A 19,932-nucleotide genomic window follows, 5' to 3' on the forward strand; every position below is an offset into this window, starting at 1 on the left:
TATGGCATAAAATGTTTCTTGGAAATCCTATTCAGATGAATAAGTTAATTGCTCATCCTATTTACCAACTTCCCGGGAGGAGGAGGAATTATCTCTACTCGTTTATTTATATGCATTGCTCATTCGTTATCGTAGGCACTTACTTATCCCCTTATTTAGATATTTCGTACTATCTACGAAATAAATGACCATAAATGGCATGGGTTTTCGATAAATTATTTAATCATTTCAATAATGAGATATGCGGACTAGCTTTGCGGCTTATATTGCATTCTTCATTCAGTTATTTAAATAATATTGTTAAATAACATTGTGTAAGAGTTGCTTTTTAACTAAACATCTAAATATGATTATCACTAAACATGGTTAATATCGAAAGTGCAGTCATATTTGGTTTTCGTTCTATTGTCCATTTTTACAATGTTTCTCTTCTAGGTTTAAGATATTTCTTGTATTGCCTCGTAACGTTAGTATACTTATCCTTTAGTATACTTATTGTTATTATTATGTATTGATATTAAGAAACAGTGGATATCACCCAAATATATATTGCAAGCATCAACAATCACATAAAACTTTCTTATATATAAACTAGTATTCTTTACCTTAGTTTGTTAATTTCTAGCATTTCCGAAGTATTCGAAATATTTTGAATTCACGTAAAATATTTACCTGCCTTCTCTTGATCCAGTGTAATCAATGTCCAAATATTATCAGAATATGTAACCCAATTTGCAGAAGGAAGGTGTCAATGTCACGGGACTGCGAAAGATAAAGAGCAGTTAAATGGTGAAATATATGCTTAAACTTTTTATGTGACTGATAAGTTGTATTATACGATTTTGTTACATTCACTTGCCACCTTCCCTCCCTCCAGGGGTACCCCAAACACGGGGATGAAAGGTACTGTATATCAGGAAAGCATATTGATGGTGCTGTTACCTGGTTAACGGATTTATCGCCAATGAAGGTAACGAGATTGTACCACTTTTTAAAGGGTCGTCACATATGCCCTTGTAGTGAAAGCTATCAAGCATCGGCACAAAGCATGAATTTGTCATTCGCAACGACTGGGTTTTTCTGTCACCATGAGCACTTCTGCTGGTTCTATATCATCTTCAAAAACTAATATCAAATGCCCGTTATTTCTTTACGTATCAGCTATCTTCTCTCGCATATAATTGAAAAATCTTATTTCCATTTGTCTATTCCTACGCAAATTGCCAATAATATAAATGGAAATAATATTTCTATTCTCTTTCACATGTTCGCCATTTTGTATTCTGAAAATTTGCTATTGTTTTTGGCTATGTTATTCTAAGTCAATTTTCCTAAAAATTCCATTGGCAACGATGGTATTCAAATATTTTGACAGGGCATTCACAAAAATATTGATTTCTTCTTTTTTTTTGTAATTATATATACTTTTTTTTCCTTTTATATTGAATGACTTTTATCAATAATCAAGAGAACGTCGTCTAATTCCCCAATACCATTTCTCCGTTTAAGATAAATGCTTCCTTATTTCACTAAATTTGCTCAATATAAATATTAGTTGGATTTTTTTCATATTCATTCCACGTAATTTTTATCATGAACATTTCATTTTCTTAATTTTTTAGGTTAATGTCAATAAACTGAGGGAGAAGATGAACCTAAGTTTTCAATTTTACAAATCCTCAAGGAAGAAATATCTGAAAATATACGTTATAAAGTTGGTATATGAAAATATATTCTAGAAAATATGTAGATAAAAACGCTAGATAAATATGTAGAAAAGAAATTGTAGCGAACTCGGATTACGTGGGAGTCGTCTAGTACGCTCAATTATTGATATTAGAATAAATTTTTGTTTGAAATACAAGAATGTTTGTTTTTATTTGAAAATAATTGTATAAGCGTGAATTTATAGACTTTTTGTAAACAAAAAAACATCTTTCTGTACCAATAAAAACTAAAGAAACACATTTCTTTCAAATTTTAGACATTTTCTCATAAATCAATATTTATTTTAACAAATTACCGAAAAGTAGTTAATGTACTTATAAATAAATATGCTGATTAGGATTCGCGTCCTTTAACTTTTTAAGCATTGTAGTATCATGAACCATCAATATATTGAATCCAGTTTGGTTTTACCCTCATTTTTCAATTCATATTGCTACATATTTCTAAATGAGATTTGCATTTATATGGTATGTTTTTAGCCACATGTAATGTGCTTGATGGGTTTGAGCTCAAAATTACACTTAATAAGATACATTATTTTATATTTACTTTTAATTACTACTTGTACTCCAAAGAGAAAAGCAGCAAAGTAGAAAAGCACGCCGTGATCATAATAGATAGAATTTGAAGTGATTCCTTGTCTGCTAGAAAGATTAAACTTTAAATTGCCGTCCGAGCGAGATTTCATTGTACCTTAATCTTATGGTTTTGTCCACCTTCATTATTAAAATTTAAGAATGCAAGAACTTTTCTCTTGTCAAATTGCCCCCCCCCCTTCAGTATATAGTTTTGTGTAATTAACGTCCCTTTTTTAGCTGTTTGAGGGATATTTTGAAGCAAACCTTGTAATTTTTAGTCGCACAACAAGAACATGTCATTATTAGGCTTTTTAAATTTTAACATGATGCAAGAAACTCAACTATCAAATTTTTTGTCCACCACTCTTATAAAAAGCAGTTATTTAAGAAAATTGGGTTTCGAATATACAACCCTCGAATCCCGAATCTGATGCTTCGACGCTATACCACAACGAAGAAATTTTCATTTAAGAATAAAGTTAAATTTGAGAAATATTTTGATCTATTTGATCTCTTCTATACACTTTTATATCAAAATTTCTTAGTTCTTCATTACCATTCATTTCATACCTACATTTATTCTAAAACAAACATTTTGACAGGGCATTCTCAAAAAGATTGATTTTTTTAAATTCTATATACTTTTTTTTTCCTTTTATATTGAATGAATTTTATAAATAATCAAGCGAACGTCGTCTAATTCTCCAATACTATTTCTCCGTTTAAGATAAATGCTTCCTTATTTCACTAAATTTACTCAATATAAATATTAGTTGGATTTTTTTTATATTCATTCGTAATTTTTCATCATGACGATTTCATTTTCTTAATTTTTCAGGTTAATGTCAATAAACTGAGGGAGAAGATGAACCTAAGTTTTCAATTTTACAAATTCTCAAGAAAGAAATATCTGAAAATATACGTTATAAAATATACGCTAGAAAATATGTAGATAAAAACGCTAGATAAATATGTAGAAAAAAATTGTAACGAACTCGGATTACGTGCGAGTCGTCTAGTTCGCTCAGTTATTGATATTAGAATAAATATTTATTTGTTTGAAATACAAGAATGTTGTTTGCAGTTCCCAAGTAGGAATTCCTCCTATTCAGAAATTTGAATACATACAAATTCTCTCGGCTGAAGGACCACTGAACATATGTTTGGTCTAAGTTCTCTAAAATCTGTTTGAGGTCAAACTGTTCGCTCACATTTATGGTTAGGTAAATTCTAGTACCAATTATAAAATTCCCTCACTTTTGTCATGCATTACCTTCTACACTCAATCATTCGATCGCCAGAGTCTCCTTTCACATGTGGATCGCCCCTGTAAAAGATCTGTAAGAACTATTAACATTTTTCTTACCAACGAGAGTCAATTGAAAAAAAATAGTTTATGTACATTATAGGGTTATTTTTAAATTACAAAGTTCGACGATATATTTTTGATACTATTTAATAATAATTTACGTAAAACTGTTTTTATTTGAAAATAATTGTATAAGCGTGAATTTATAGACTTTTTGTAAACAAAAAAACATCTTTCTGTACCAATAAAAGCTAAAGAAACACATTTCTTTCAAATTTTAGACATTTTCTCATAAATCAATATTTATTTTAACAAATTACCGAAAAGTAGTTAATGTACTTATAAATAAATATGCTGATTAGGATTCGCGTCCTTTAACTTTTTAAGTATTGTAGTATCATGAACCATCAATATATTGAATCCAGTTTGGTTTTACCCTCATTTTTCAATTCATATTGCTACATATTTCTAAATGAGATTTGCATTTATATGGTATGTTTTTAGCCACATGTAATGTGCTTGATGGGTTTGAGCTCAAAATTACACTTAATAAGATACATTATTTTATATTTACTTTTAATTACTACTTGTACTCCAAAGAGAAAGCAGCAAAGTAGAAAAGCACGCCGTGATCATAATAGATAGAATTTGAAGTGATTCCTTGTCTGCTAGAAAGATTAAACTTTAAATTGCCGTCCGAGCGAGATTTCATTGTACCTTATTCTCCTTCCTTACTTCCGTACCTTACCTCCTTCAGAATATAGTTTAGTGTAATTAAATTTACGTCCCTTTTTGTAGCTATTTGAGGGATATTTTGAAGCGGACCTTGTAATTTTTAGTCACACAACAAGAACATATCATTATTAGGCTTTTTAATTTTTAACATGATGGAAGAAACTCACCTATCAAATTTCTTGTGCACCAGACTCTTATAAAAGGCAGTCGTTTGGGAAAATTCAGTTTCGAATATACAACCCTCGAATCCCGAATCTGAGGCTTCGACGCTATACCAAAACGAAGAGATTTTCATTTAAGAATAAAGTTTAATTTGAGAAATATTTTGATATGTTTGATCTATCTTCTATGCACTTTGATATCCAAATTTCTGAGTTCTTCATTACCATTCTGTTTTCTTTCTAAAATAAAATTTCTAATCTCCCAAATCATAGCATCTATTATTTTCATAGTTCCTGTCTGCATAAATTTAAGAATACAAGTATATTTCTTAAATTATTCCTGCAATAATTGCTTTGCTTATGCACCAATACATAACTGAAGCATTCCTATCCAAACTCTCCACAAGTTACTCTTATTCTTCATTCTGCTGGTTTTAGTCTTTTTCGCTTTTTCAAATTGGTGATTTAAAATCTCAGTTAATCTTATTCATCCAACAGATGATAGATCTTTCCTATCTTTTGTTCAAATAATAGTTATCTATCTATATACGTGAGATAAAATATCAAATAGATAATTTCGCAAAAGCTATTTTTTGTTGCTGGGCTATTAATTTGTTACTATACTTTTAAATACAACTTTATGCGCAACTACTTGTAGTTAAGACCCACCCAGATTATATTTAAGGATGTCTCATATTTAGAGGTCTTCTTCAGTGTTTTTCAACAATTTACATGATAAAAAGACATTTAAAAAACATTCTTCGTTTTCTTCTTATGGAGACATTCAAACGTATTGTTTGCCACTTTCATATTTTATTTCAATCGAAAATTCGTTTCAAAACATGAAAAAAACTTGTTTTGATTATTTTTTACTTCCTTGTATACGAAATATTCAAAGAAAAAGCATTGTTGATCCTTGAAAATTTGAATTTCGGATTTTTTTAAATTTCTACATTTTAGACCTTCTTAGCCTGAAAAACGCATTTTAGAAATTGTGTTCTATCTGTAAATATAAGAAGTAAGAAAATTAATTGAAATAGAGCAATGAAATATCGTATATGTTCCTAACACCAAATTTTAGGCAAAAAAACATCTGAGGAAAGTCTGTTCTTATGCATCTGAAGACAACTCAAAAATGCAAAGAGCTACATTAATAAAATTCAGCGCATAGTTTTACTATCAGAAAAGTAGATATGAACTAAAATTTAAACAAAATCCGACTTCGGTGTGACAAAGTGTATTTTTTACTGCTCGTGAGCCTGATAACTCAATAAAGTGAAGGCATAAATAAATGAAGTATGTCTTTGCGACTCAAATTCTAGTCACGTAGTGTGAAGTGATTAAAATTGTAGGCATATGTTAAAATCTGTACTCAATCAGGTGAAAGAAAGAGATCGCTGCAAATTTCATGTGAAAGTGGTCTTCGCTTGCGGACTTTGTCATGACATTCGATGGTTTATCATTTCTTTCCCCAGTCCCTGTGATGTATTCAAGGAATGTAGACTTTTATTAAGAGAACCAAAAGTAGGGCAATATTACTGTCGAAATATACAAAAATATTGATGGGAGAACATTCTCGCTCATTAGATGCTATATCCAAGAAAAAGTTTTCAATTATTTTTTTAGCTTTTATTTGGTTTTCTATATTTTACTAAATACAATTATTAATCTTTCAATTCCGATTTATTTATATATCTATTATGTAAACGCTTCTGTTCTGAATATGCACGAAATCAGTTTTCGAACGGAAACCTATTATTTCGTACGAGAACCTAAGCGAGCAAATCTACTCTCCAGAATTTCAAATCACAATAACGTGAGAACATTTGACCTTCAATAGATAACGCATCATACACAGATATATGCACGGTTCACTGATGAAATTCTTGCGCTTTTAACGTTGATGAAATTCAAAAATTAGAACTAAAATTATAAATCTAAAATTTTATACACGAAGATAAATCAAAGGAAATAAGCAAAATATTATGTATCAAATAAAATTAATCATCCTTTAAAAAAAGCAATAATGAAAATTTTTTACTATTAAGTATGCATCTATGAAAAAAAGGAAAAATAACTTATTTTTCTCAACTTCGAATTTCCATTTGAAGAAGTGATATAATATTCAAAAGGTGATTTTCTGAAATGAATTAGAATATTAGGTTATAACAGTAAAATAAAAATGTGGTTCATTTTTGTGTGTGTGTGTTTTTTTTTGTTTTTTTTGATAAATGAAAAATATTTCGAGTATTTAACTGCGTCACATCATAGAAGAAAAAAAATATTCTGCTTTTAATGGGGAAAAATTAATACTTTTGATAAGTTTTATGTTTAAAAATTACATTTCCTACCTTCAGGGAGTAAAAGATACTACTAATTCAGTTATATTACAAATAATGTGATTTCGAAGGTTCTACTAGGTCTTTTTTTAAGTCACTAGAGGATTTTTTTTTAACTACTCATGATTTTTTCCTTCTTTATATTGCATTTTATTGTTCAATTTATCTTTATAATAATGTACTATAATCTATATTTATATAAAAAAAATATGTGCCATATTACACTATATACAGAGAATGGAATAGCCACTCTAATCATGGCCCTACAGAAAAAGTACCACTCTTTTGAGACCAAACTTGATCTAGATACGAGGTTTTCAATATCCCTATTTTAGTCCATTTCAGACCATTTCAATGACCGCCTCAAGGAAGATCTGTCAATCAAAGTACTGTATTTCCTCGAGGAGAAAAGCTGAATGGACTAAACTAAAGAAATTCAAAGCTCTATAACTCAACCGGTTATAGTTGCAGAAAAGTGGAACACTTCTTGGTTTCATATAAGAAAAATGGTCAAGAATACCTTGCTGAGTATGAATAATAGCATAGAGGGACTGAATAAAAATTTATATTTCGTAATTTTTTCATATATAATATGCTGACTAAAAAAATATTTATATTATTTACATTTTTTCAAGCTGAAAGTATATGGCTATCTCTAAAGTTTTAGAAATTAGCCATTGGCTCCTGATTTGAGTGGACACTCTGTGTTTCTTTATCATTCTTAACTAACTATTTACTTCAATTTATAGATTACATTTTTATCAGCATATCATCCATTGAAATATATTCCGCTTCAAATTATTTATTTGTAATACGTCTGTCTCTTTAAATGTTTCATGAAACATACTCTGATTTATAAGATAAAATATTTTTATAAGAAGTCCATATACTGAAAAATCAAAAATACATTCAATAAAAAAATTTTGGAATCTAGCCATTCGTATAAAAAGTTTTAAGTCACACCGCAGGGGCCATCTAAAGTAAAGCGACGAGAAGCTTCCAATATGGTGTTTGATTCTCATTTTAACCTGATGGGAATAAAATGGTGTGGGTTTGAGCTACTCTCTACCGATGAGGGGACGTGCCTCCCTACTGTAGAAATTGCACCCTGACTGGTGATACCCCTTAGGATTCAGCCAGTTCCCGCCTATTGCTCTCGCAGCGTTCAGATCATTCAGTATGCCTTCGGATGGAGCGGGAGAGCGCAATTATGCTTATGAAATTGTAATAAAGATTAGTCGTTCCGATAAATATTTTCTGTTTTTATATTAAAGTTAAAGCAAGCATTTTTCTCTCTTAGTATTGATCAAATGTTTAGATAAACCAATGATTTTAAAGATAACAATTCTGACACCGAAACTCTATTTAAATTTAATTATTCATTTCATCAACCAGTAAAGAGGTTTTTTCACAGCTATTAGCAATGTTTTTCCTTTATAATACTATTGCCAGGGAATTGTCAGGTACGGGAGGGGCGTAACGAATGTGAGAAATTAAGTCATAATTACGAGTAAAAACAGTTGATTTGAGGAATGTAGCTTCAGTTCCTTAGGTTTAAAAAACAACGAATAGGATACAAAAATAAGCTGAGGAGACTAGTTATACATAATTCTCCTCTGACTGCATTTACATTATATACTGTACAATATTTTATATACAGTAATAGAACAACCTAGGATACACTTTTGAAGAAGGCAAAGGATAAATATTTAATAGCTTTAACGCACTGTACGGCAAATAATTGCAAATCAGCTTAGTTTATCTAAGCTCCTTAAATTACTCCTTTAACTGGCTTAAGACTTTTAATCATCTCAATTTACTGTATTAACTTTTAGAAAAATCCTAATGAAAGCAATCATTTCTCTCGTCATGAACTCTAGAAATACTTTAATGGAAACTTGCATTAAGTTCTACATATACGTCTGTAAAAACATCGTCTAGACATATTTCGTAACCAGTTGACAATGGTGTAGAATTTCGATTTCACGGCTTGTGGTTTATGGCTAATTCAATATGGAAGTTTCTAGAAAAGATTATTATGCCCCTTTTTTCAGAGCAGTCAACGGAGACTCAAATTTGACTATTTCCTTATTTACTTTAGCAAATTATAGCGTCTGTTTAATACTTAAGAAATGGAATTGTTTAGAAAATGCTTTAGAAATAGAATACAAAAGTTACTGTGCAGTGAAAAATGAATGCTAATAATTATCTGTGTCGATATAATAATACTTGATTACAGATCAATGTAAAGATCTTAGCTTGCATCTAGAAAAAAAAAATATTTTTATTGCATAAATTGTTTAAATTTAAGAAGTATTAACTCAAAAGTTTAGCAGAATAGAGCTATTGTACGTAAAAAAAATCCCTCGCCCTTTCGTATATCTCATACATTTTATTCTTAAAAAAATTCATTTTTTTTTCTTTTATTTTGTCTTTATCTCACTGTTTTTGCTTTGTAGACTTCCCATGAGTTTAAAGCCATCAGTAATTTTAAATGCCTGTTCCTGCAATGAAAAATTAGGGACCTGATTAAATTAAACAATCTGGAAAAAACGTTTATCAAAGTACTGAAATAGTGATATTAATGGTTCGGTAATAGACCAACGATAACAGCTTATTAGGGCATGAACCCCAAATCGTTACGCTTTGATAATTTGTGCCAAGCTACCCTAATAAAAAAAAGTATTTTTGTTCAATGAAAATAAAATTAATTTCTTTTGTCCTGTTTCATTTCTTATTACGCTATTTTAACAAATTCAATTTATTTTCATTTAGTATACACTGGCGGCAAAAATTAGACAAAGTCATAAATAGACTTTTCCGTTAATTGTATCGAATGAAATCCGATGAAGCGAAGTTTTTTATTTATGAATTTTAACATGTTTTTTTATTCATTATCATATAATCAAGTAAAATCCATTTTCTATAAATGGAAATATGCAAACTTTTGAACACATTCTTTTGGCAGGTCTTGAAAAAAGTTCAAGCGAATGTTTGAGTATCTAATTTTAAGGATTTAAAAAGTAATTGAATAAAAATTTCTCATGAGGACGATGGAAAATGTCTTTGAGAAAGCATACGGCAGATTATGAGAAGTGCCGTGCGAGTGCGCAATTTAAAGCAAGGTAACAAGTGATAACGTCTGGAAAAACCATTAAGTAATCTAAACCGACAATCAGAAATCTGAGGAAGGTTTAAGCCATTAATAATATATTTAGAAAATGAATTGGAGTTCAAAACGTACGACTACAGACTGTCATGACTGATATTTGGCAACGATAGTTCAAAGAAATTAAGAACAGGTGTTAAACCAGGCTGGAAAAGAGGTGGATGTAGTTACGGTAACTTATTTAGCAAGTCACACCATGAGTATGAGGTTGTATAAATGTGGGCTTTCTGTAAGGACAGATAGTTTATCACCATCTATCTATCCATGTACTCATGCTCCGACATGCATCAAGTTGATATAGTAGGTAAATAATAGTTATTGGAGAACCACAGTTTAAAGCTGTGTAATCTTTACTGATAAATTGAATTTCTGCTTTCAGTGCTATTTCGGTCTGAAGGAAGCGAAACACTCGCAAGGAACATCCATGAAAAACTGCGGTATAAGAAACTGGGATCATAATGTGGGCATACATCATTTTGAATAGTAGCGTTAATATGTACTTTTTTTACCGGTGTTTCTGAAATATACAGATTCTTGATACTTATTTCCAGTTGTTTAAAAGTAGATTTGACAACAACTTCTTTCTAATAAATGAGTATGCGATAATGCATATTCCCACTGTTTTTCTCTGGGGGCAATTATCTTGAGTGAAAGAATCTGGTTCATAGAATGTTCGGCATATTTTCCAGGTTTAAATCCGATGGAACATAAATGAGCTAGTCGTATACTTGCGTCATTGCATTCCCTCGTCATAGTACGCTAAGAACCTTTAAATTGCTACTGATCTTTAGTGCCCTATGTTCCTGCATGCACCCCTGGACTATTCAAAAAGTAGAATAGTATCGTTGTTCAACGTACAATTTGGTCTGGGATAACCAAACACTTTAGGGCTAAATTTTTCGGCACCTACCTAAAATCATATTTACTTTTACAGAAATAGGCAATTCTGCATTTTACATATATGTTTACATGAGAATAAAGAACTTGTGGAGGTTTCTAGTTCTTGATTTCGTAATATTCAAGTTCAAGCAATATAGTTGCTCTTTTAATTTTTCCTGCCAATGTAGTAAGAATACAGGAAAATTGAGAAATCTTGTTAATTGATAATTCTAAGTTACTAATTGTTACTCATTTCTATGAAATGCTTTTTATAAAATCGAGCGTGTAAAATCATTCCTATTTCTTTTTTAATGTTGATGACCTTTTTTTGTACCAAAATCTTTTTTAGTAATATTTTAATAAATTTGTGTATTCTATATTCTGAAATTCTTTATATTGTTTATTCATTGCATATTATGTATGTTACTTTGGTGTTCATACCGTATTACTTACGGAATTTTTATTCCAGCAGTTATGCAAGGGAGTCTTCCCCATAGCCCCGGTAAGTACATTTTTTTTTGTTTCTATTATCATTTATTTAAAAAAAATTCCTGCTTTTATTTCGCAATAAAAGTGAAATCAGCTTAATTGAAAGTAAGTAAGAAAACGCTGTATTTAAAATGAGATAAAAAAAATATTAGTTTTTAGTCATATAGAGTCTGAAATTAGTGTAAAAGCAGGAATTAAGTTGCTTTATGGATTGTTTTAATAATATGTATGAACATTTGATATTTTGAATCAAAATAATGAAATCCTGATATCTCCTTCCCCAGTTTGTTTGATAGAAAAGAACTTTATTTCAATTCAAACATCTTTACCGTGATAACTGTCATTTGATTAATATGAAAATAAAAATCCTTTTTGTGAAATCTTTAAAACTTTTCATGACATTCATGTGTGATTCATAAAAACACATAAAATCATGTGATTGCATAAATAATTTCAGACTCGATCGAAAATTCGTGAAAGGTAAGAGGGAGATTTTATAATTCAAGATTTCAAAAAGCGTATTCAAGTCTTTCTAACTGGAGCAGTGAAACTGAAATAATTAATGATTTAGGTAAGTATCTGCATTTTATTTTTCTTTACTTTATTGATTCACTGCGTGCTTAATGATTAATATATATTTCTTTGATACAATAATGAATATTATTTCTGTTTCAGGTATTTGAAAAGAAATTCGCTCGAACAAGATTAGAAACTGAATATCAAATACGACAGAGATTAGAAGAATAAATTTTGGCCAAAAAATTGATACAATTGGATTTAGATGCTTTCTTGACACTGCTCAACATAGACTCTGCCTTTTCAACATAGAAAGATGTACTCTACCTTTTCAACATAGAAAGATGTACTCTACCTTTTCAACATTGAAAGATGCACTCTACCTTTTCAACATTGAAAGATGCACTCTGCCTTTTCAACATTGGAAGATGCACTCTACCTTTTCAACATTGAAAGATGCACTCTGCCTTTTCAACATTGAAAGATGTACTCTGCCTTTTCAACATTGAAAGATGCACTCTGCCTTTTCAACATTGAAAGATGTACTCTGCCTTTTCAACATTGGAAGATGTACTCTACCTTTTCAACATTGAAAGATGTACTCTACTTTATAAAGATGTGCATTATCTGCTAGAATAATTTTTTTGGAATAGAAAATAGTATTTGTGCTTTTTACAACTACCAGTAACTGCTGCAAATACTAATAAAAGAAAATATCAGAGAAATTGGATTTACAGAGATAATGCACTTTTTTAATGCCATTTCTCTCCATGGAACTTTTATAACACTGCGGCATGGCTCATATTTTCCTCAGTTTAATGTTAAATTCTTTTTAAAAGTTTTTACGAAATTTCTCATAGAAAAAGTCACCTCCTAGGCAGAATATCAAAATATTGCCAATGAAGCTATTAGTATCGGTAATCAAATTTATAAGCTGGAGAAACCCTAATCTGTATACCTTTTCTTAACACGAATTTGAACTCAGTTGGAAAATGCATTTGAATTCAGAAGAATTTTAAAAAAATAACATAGACATTATTACAAAAATGAATGGAAGTCAAATATATTGGAAGATTGAAATAGTTTATCCAAGATTGTTCCACAAGAATGGCATTTTAATATAATATGAGTGTTGAAAAACCTTTTCCTTTCAAAAATTGCTTCTTATTTACAGATCGCAAAAATGAAAATATTAAAAAATAAGCCAGATAAAACATTTACTTCAATCTACTTAACGAATTAGAAAAGAACAATACTGACTTCAAACAAACATTAAACTTGACCTTTTTGTAACAATAAATATGCTTGGAAATCCTTTGATAAAAGAATTGTTTTATGATTGTTTAGCAACAAGATCGTTTCAATCTAGACGGACAGTTAAGAGAAATTTTCTAATTCTTCTAACGAGATATGTATACTTTATTACTTGAACTTTTCAAATTCACAATAGAAAAAGAGAGATAATCACCCAAATATAACATCTGCCCTCATCTATTAAAACATCTACTTCAACCAGATTAAATTGAAAGAGAAAAGAAAAGCTACAAAGAAGCATTGAGAAGCATATAAATTTTCTAGGACACGAAGATTTAAATAAAAGAGAAAGGAAGTCACAAAATTCACAAATGAAATTTCATGAATATAAAAGAATTTCTCCAAAAAACAGTATTTCTCTTCTGTTGAATTCCACTGGAATATTTCAATTTAATGCTGCCAAGGAAATAGTCAAGAGTCACAGACTTGTATTTCCGCAAACAGTGATATTTCCAAACTGTTTTCAATCTATTTATAATTTTTACCGATATAATTATCAATACTTTGTATAAAACAGATGTACGAAAAGGAATAAAGCAATTATTTTTATAACACACATTCTTTTACCAAACTGTGTAATTTTTTTATGCTAAATTTTATTTCACAACTTTCACATAACTGTATTAGTCCTTATTTATACAATTCACAAAATATTGATAAGGTTTCTAATTGAATTTTTTTCTGTATTTAATATAACGCTATTCTAAGGGAAATATTTATTAACCATTTATATTAAATTTCAGAAGGTTTATCCTAAATAAAATATACTACTTCTAAAATACATCTTACGTTAATAGAGCTACAGTTGCTTTACTTTTCAAATGTGCTATTTATAATCCCAAATTAAATGTATAAGTTTCAATTGAAATAAGATTCTTTATAAAATTTAATAACTATTGTATTTTCCAATAAAAAAAAGAGAACATCAAACATAGTAAATGCATTTTAGCATTTGAAACTAAAACACAAATTGCAAATAATATATTATTAATATAAGATATATGAGACTTCATAATAATGCAAAAAAAATGTAAAAATAATAAATATGGTAATGATGAAATTCTTTTAGGCTTGAATAATATAACATCCCAGTAACAGACACTAATAAAACAAAACAAATAATACAAAGTATGCAAATTTTGATAAAAGTTGAACACATTTTTTAAAAATAACCTATAAAACTTGATTTTCTAAACACACATGAGCTTTGTTTTCTCAACCTCAAAGACATAAATTAGTTTTTATTTATTCTGATTGTGAGTTTATGTATATGGCTTGAAAGCATCTCCTTAAAGTTGAAATAATTTAAAATACTTCTCTCTTGAATGATTCCCTCCAATAATAGATAAATAATAATAAATAATTAATAGATAGACAAGAATAAGTGATATCCATTTCTCCCAAACTCAGGAGATGAGAAAACAAAAGTATTTTGCAATTTGATAGAGATATTTATTGAATTTATAACTTTTATAAACTCATTTTCTCAAATATCATAACGTACTTATCGAAACTTTTTCTGCCCGTAAATGTGATTTTGAAGGAAGTCGCATAAATTATTCATTTTTAAAATAACATATTTCTCTCGGATATTTTTTTCTCAGAGAAAAAAAAAAAGAGATTTTGAAGTAAACGCTTTTCGAAACAAATAACCAGAATTTTAACCTCTTGTAGTATTTATTGAATAAAATATCTTTTAAAATAACTTTGCTTCTTTTTTTGTATTAGAAATTATTTTTAGTTGTAAAATAAATGTTATGTTTAATATATAATGTTATGTTTAATCTAAATATTAAAAAATTATAATTTTGTAGATGATAAATATCTGCACTAAAACGTATGCTTTAAATTAACTTCATGTTTCATCCTATTTCTTAATAATTACAATATAAGCAAGAGCACCAAAGGCTTTCATAGAAATAAATTTGTTAGAAATACTTTTAACATTTCAGTTCATTCAAACAAGATAATATTTCAAAAAATATGCATAATTTTTCCTTTCTTATGCAATAAGTATAATTTTATAAACTTAGAAAGAAACATACTTCCATACATAGCATATTCCCCAATGTGCTCGTTGTAATGGGGGCGTGAAAGTGAAGAACTGAGTCGCTGTTCTCATTAGTATCAATCGAATGCTAAATAATAACTGGCCGTGAAAATGATTTCAGTGTAAGAAGGAAAGTGCATGATATTGTCTTTTAAGTATCTGAAAAGTGTCGGTTCTCTCTATAAGCACATTTCGTCCAGTATTGTGTGCATGTATGTGCGAACACGAGCACATATGTGCGTGTTCTTCAAGTCCAATTATATCAGTTCCATTCCTCTTGAAATTTTTAAAAAAATATTCTGAACCTTATTTTTTAACATTTATGTAAGTGTTGGTGCTAAATCCGTGTTGATATGGTAGAAGCCAAGATTTATATTCAAATCGTGGTATTTCGAGCATAACATTTAGATTACCTTAAAAAGCATGAAATCCCCAAATTAGCCTTCCCTAATTGTTGAAAGTTTATTTTCAGGCATCGTTGTATCTCTCCAAATGAATTAACAGGTGATTGTGTTCTCAAAATAACTTTCATATTCTAGATATCTTGAAAATTCTAACCTTAAAAACTGTTTCTGTGTGACTTTTTCCAGTCGAAAACTGTTTCTGGGTGATGATTTAGAGCGTTTTTTTTTTGTGCAGATTTCTTTTGAACACGCTTCAAAACATTGTATTGATTAACCAGATTAAGAACAAAAGGCTAATTCAATATTGAACTCGTTGTCTTTTATTTCATTAGATGTGAAGTGTCTTTTAATGGAAGATAAGCAATTAAGAATGCATTTTGTATTTTTTTTTTGTAATCTTTTTTGCCTTTTATCTTGCAAATTTCAAAATTAACTCAACTGATAATGACTTCATTTTCTTTCAAAAATACAAATCAGAATCTTTGCTGAAATTAAGAGAAAAAGCCACCAAAGTGTTGGGCTTGAAACGTAATTGAAATCAAATATAGATTGGAAAAGGCATGAAGTGCAAATTACGATCAGTTTTAAGATTGAAACTGTTTTCTACGTCGTTATTAATTCTAATACTGGTTAATTTTTATGATAAAATTGATTAGTGCTTTCGAATCCATTTTATATAAAAAAAATAATAATAATTAAACATAAGCATGTGTCCTTTCCCTTGTGAAAAAAAATAACTCTTTTTTCGCCTACTAAAAATCCTTTTAGGGTTAGTATTAGGAATGAAATATGGTAGGAAAAGGCATTACAAGTTCTCGGCTTTAGAGGTGGTAAGAATATTTACACTAAGTAAAAATAGTTCAGTATAACGTAACAATAGCTCCCCACTATCCAGTATTTTACATTTATGTAAAAAAATAATCATTGAAAGGCAATTATATTTTCGCAGGAAACCGAGACACAAATAGTGCACAAATAAAACATTTTTAACTTTATTGAAGTACAGCCAAGAAAAGAAATTGTTTTACGTTTCAAAATTATTTTTTTATAAAACCAAATAATTATGAATTTCGCAGTTTAAATTATGGATAATTTCGGATACTTTTCAAAAAAGCAATTCTTGAAGAAATCCGATATTTTCCATTCTTCCTAATATATGCCATAATTTTTGTTTCTTTTCGGAAATAACAGGTAATTATCTTCATAATAAAATTTTTTTATTTGTAACGATTGTTTTAAAACTTTTGCAGAGACGTCAGGGAAACTGTTCTAATGAAAACAGTATTGAGTATTTTATATTTAATTGGTATCGGGGTTTCTTAAAGATTTTTTTTTCTGATTCGAACTTACATGAATTCTTTTTTTTAAAAAAAGTTTTTTATAGCGAGGTCTACAATAATTTTCAAGAAATTAATTGAAACATTTCAAATGAGATAAAAAAAAAACTTTCAGTAAAATAATTTTTTTTTAAAAATTATGGATTATATTCTGTAAAAAAATTTTCTCTAGAAATTATGACCTGAGGATTTCGCGGGTTGTGTTTAAAAAAATTTTCTTTATTGCCATTAATAATTTAAGAATTTTCAAAAATTTTCAGATATTATTAATAGAAATAAAGAAATAAGATACGAATTTTTATTCTTATTTTCAAATCATAAATCACTCTAAAGAGCATTTAAGAATGGATAACTCGTTTTCAAAAAAGTTAAAATTTTTATTTCTTATTTTTGATTATTTAATGCAAAAAAATCATGAAATTACATTTTTAAAATGTGTATGTAATTAATTCTTTAATTCTAATGCCAGCTTAGTTGCATGCTATTCTTAGCTCAGTCTTAATGCTAGTTAAAGCATTTTTAAAAAACTGTTCAAAAAAAGTTTGTATAACGATATTATAGTTGTATAATTTCAAAGAACTGTCGCTATAATTTTCATTTCTTGTATTTTAAACATTACTTTAGGAACATTTCAAAATAAAATTGCTGACGTGTCAAAATATGAAAAATATCTAATTTTAATACCTAAAATATCTAGTTTTACTTTCTTCTAAGCAAATAATTCTTTTATTCACTGTAATATGAATAAGACCCACATAATTTTTGTATATTTCGGGTGAATCATGAATTAAACATTCATTACTGACGGTATTTCTTACATTTTGCCGTTCCAATGCTATATTTATCAATTTTTAGCATTATTTATTAAATTGCCTCCTAAATAAAACACGGGAGTTCTTCAAACATGAACATCATATATACATGATTTAGCAAAATAACAGATGTCTTTTACGAAGCTCTATTAAAATGGAAGGAAACATTTATTAATGTAAATGGATAACATTTATAATCATTTCTTATAATTTTTATAATAATTTTATTATATTTCAACCTCATTGGATATTTCTATCGAAAAAAATATTCAAAATTATATTTTCAATTAGCAAATATTTTGCATATGTTCATAAAATATCTCTAAAAAAACTTGCTTCTTGTATCCTTGACTCAAAAATGTAATGCTAATTAAATTTGCATCTAGAAATAAAATTTTCATCTAAAGATTTCTTATGTCTCATAAATAATTTCATACAATTTTAAAAAGCAGATTTTATGCATTGTCAACGCTAGCTTATTATTATGCTTATTTCATTTGTGCTGATTATTCGATGTTAACAGTGAACTTATCTTAAAATTTGATATTATCGATCTCTGCAATTTTTTCATCAGAAACTTCTAAAAACATAAATTCTTATACCTGAAATTATATATATTGAAAAATTAATAATTTAATTTACTGTAATTTATTGAAATCTTAATTTACTGAGAGTTACAGTGACATGATAAACGCAATTTTGCACATTGTCGATCAGCTAACTGGTCATTATCTTATACTGTGTTATGACTATGCAATTAACTCGTCGAAATCTATTTGGTGTGTGTCAGGTGAGAATAAATCGATCCCCTTTTCAACTACTACGACTGATGAAATCATATCATTAATTCAATAATGATCATTATCATAGCTATTGATTCAAAGTACATTTTAGTTTTATTATTATTCTAAACTAAATTTTTCCTTGAACAGTGTTTTTTCCAAATCCTGATTGTGGGTGGAAAACAATTGCGACTCCCTTTGGGTTCGTAAAAACGTTACCGATGCTATGAAGTCGAATAATAAATATAAAAACGCAGTAATCGTATGAAATAAATTAGAAAAGTAATTTTCCGAGAAATCGGGTTACAAACCTGGTGAAAACCGATCTAGATGCCAAGATTTTACCAACTGGCAACGCAGGCCTTTGAAATTTGAAATAAAAATATTCCTTAGAAGCTTTTGTAAACCCGAAATGTTCACAACTTAATAATAAACAAATGTAGGATTATTAATATTTTTTATACATTCACCACTGCATTCACTGAACCACAAATGAATCAGCAAAATCAGAATGAAGGTTTTTGAATTAAAATGCTGATTTTTCTGATTAACAAAATAAATTCATATCTGTTAATGCCCAAACTTTCAAACCAAAATGTTGAATTAAAGCCATGACGCGTATATTTTCGAACAGACCGTTCGTTAACGGAATTGAGGGTGGTTTTTATCTTAAATAAGTATATATTGGACATGGTGTATTTTCTGTTTATCAAAGCTATTTCTTTGATAAAAGTTCGACTTGTCAGTGTGGCATCGAAAAAGGCTTTATAAATCACGTGATCAAAGCTTGCGCATTATGGAGAGAACACAGATTCAGATGGCCGAGAAACTGGATGTTACTGGACGTCGTATAATTCTTAAAAATTCTAGTCATTAAATCTATTAAGGACATTTTGTCAAAGCTCTTGTCTTTAATTCTCTCCTAATGTAAAAAGTTAATGTATTTGATGCATTTTAAATGTTTCACAATTTAATATGTAATGTAAAAATGTAAAATGCAATGATTTTCGTTTTTTTTTTTTTTTTTTTTTTTTTTTTCTGGGGCAATATGCGTTATCTCTATAGAGGGTCCTTTGTTGTTGTCAAGTACCCAGTAACATCAAGCGTCGTTTGTTCCTTCGTGCTACGTGGGTCTGGTATTCGGCGTCCCCATCAAGTTTCCCGCATGATCTTTGGCTATGTCGGGGTATTGCTTGCGTATTTTCGAACAGACAAAATGCATTGTTTTACGTTATTTCATTCAAAATATTTTACTTCCAAAATTTTAACTGCGTCATTTAAAATTTTGAATTCACACCATTTCAAAATATTCGTAGTCATAAATTCATGA

The 19,932-nt window shown here is 28.9% G+C and overlaps 1 protein-coding gene across 2 annotated transcripts in view; it reads left to right on the top strand.

Annotated features, from left to right (window-relative positions):
• Positions 1-13,726, top strand: part of LOC129960603 (potassium voltage-gated channel protein eag-like) — a 246,294-nt gene extending 232,568 nt beyond the window's left edge. The window contains exons 3-5 of one of the 2 annotated variants that reach the window (XM_056074108.1): positions 11,368-11,400; positions 11,845-11,958; positions 12,063-13,726. In XM_056074108.1, the coding sequence (XP_055930083.1) occupies positions 11,368-11,400; positions 11,845-11,864 (53 nt within the window). In that variant the 3' untranslated portion in view covers positions 11,865-11,958; positions 12,063-13,726. The remainder of the gene's footprint in view (positions 1-11,367; positions 11,401-11,844; positions 11,959-12,062) is intronic. The other variant, XM_056074109.1, reaches the window with a different exon arrangement.
• Positions 13,727-19,932: the final 6,206 nt, after the last annotated feature.

The sequence above is a fragment of the Argiope bruennichi genome, chromosome X2 (assembly GCF_947563725.1).
Source record: "Argiope bruennichi chromosome X2, qqArgBrue1.1, whole genome shotgun sequence".
Lineage (NCBI taxonomy): Eukaryota > Metazoa > Arthropoda > Arachnida > Araneae > Araneidae > Argiope > Argiope bruennichi.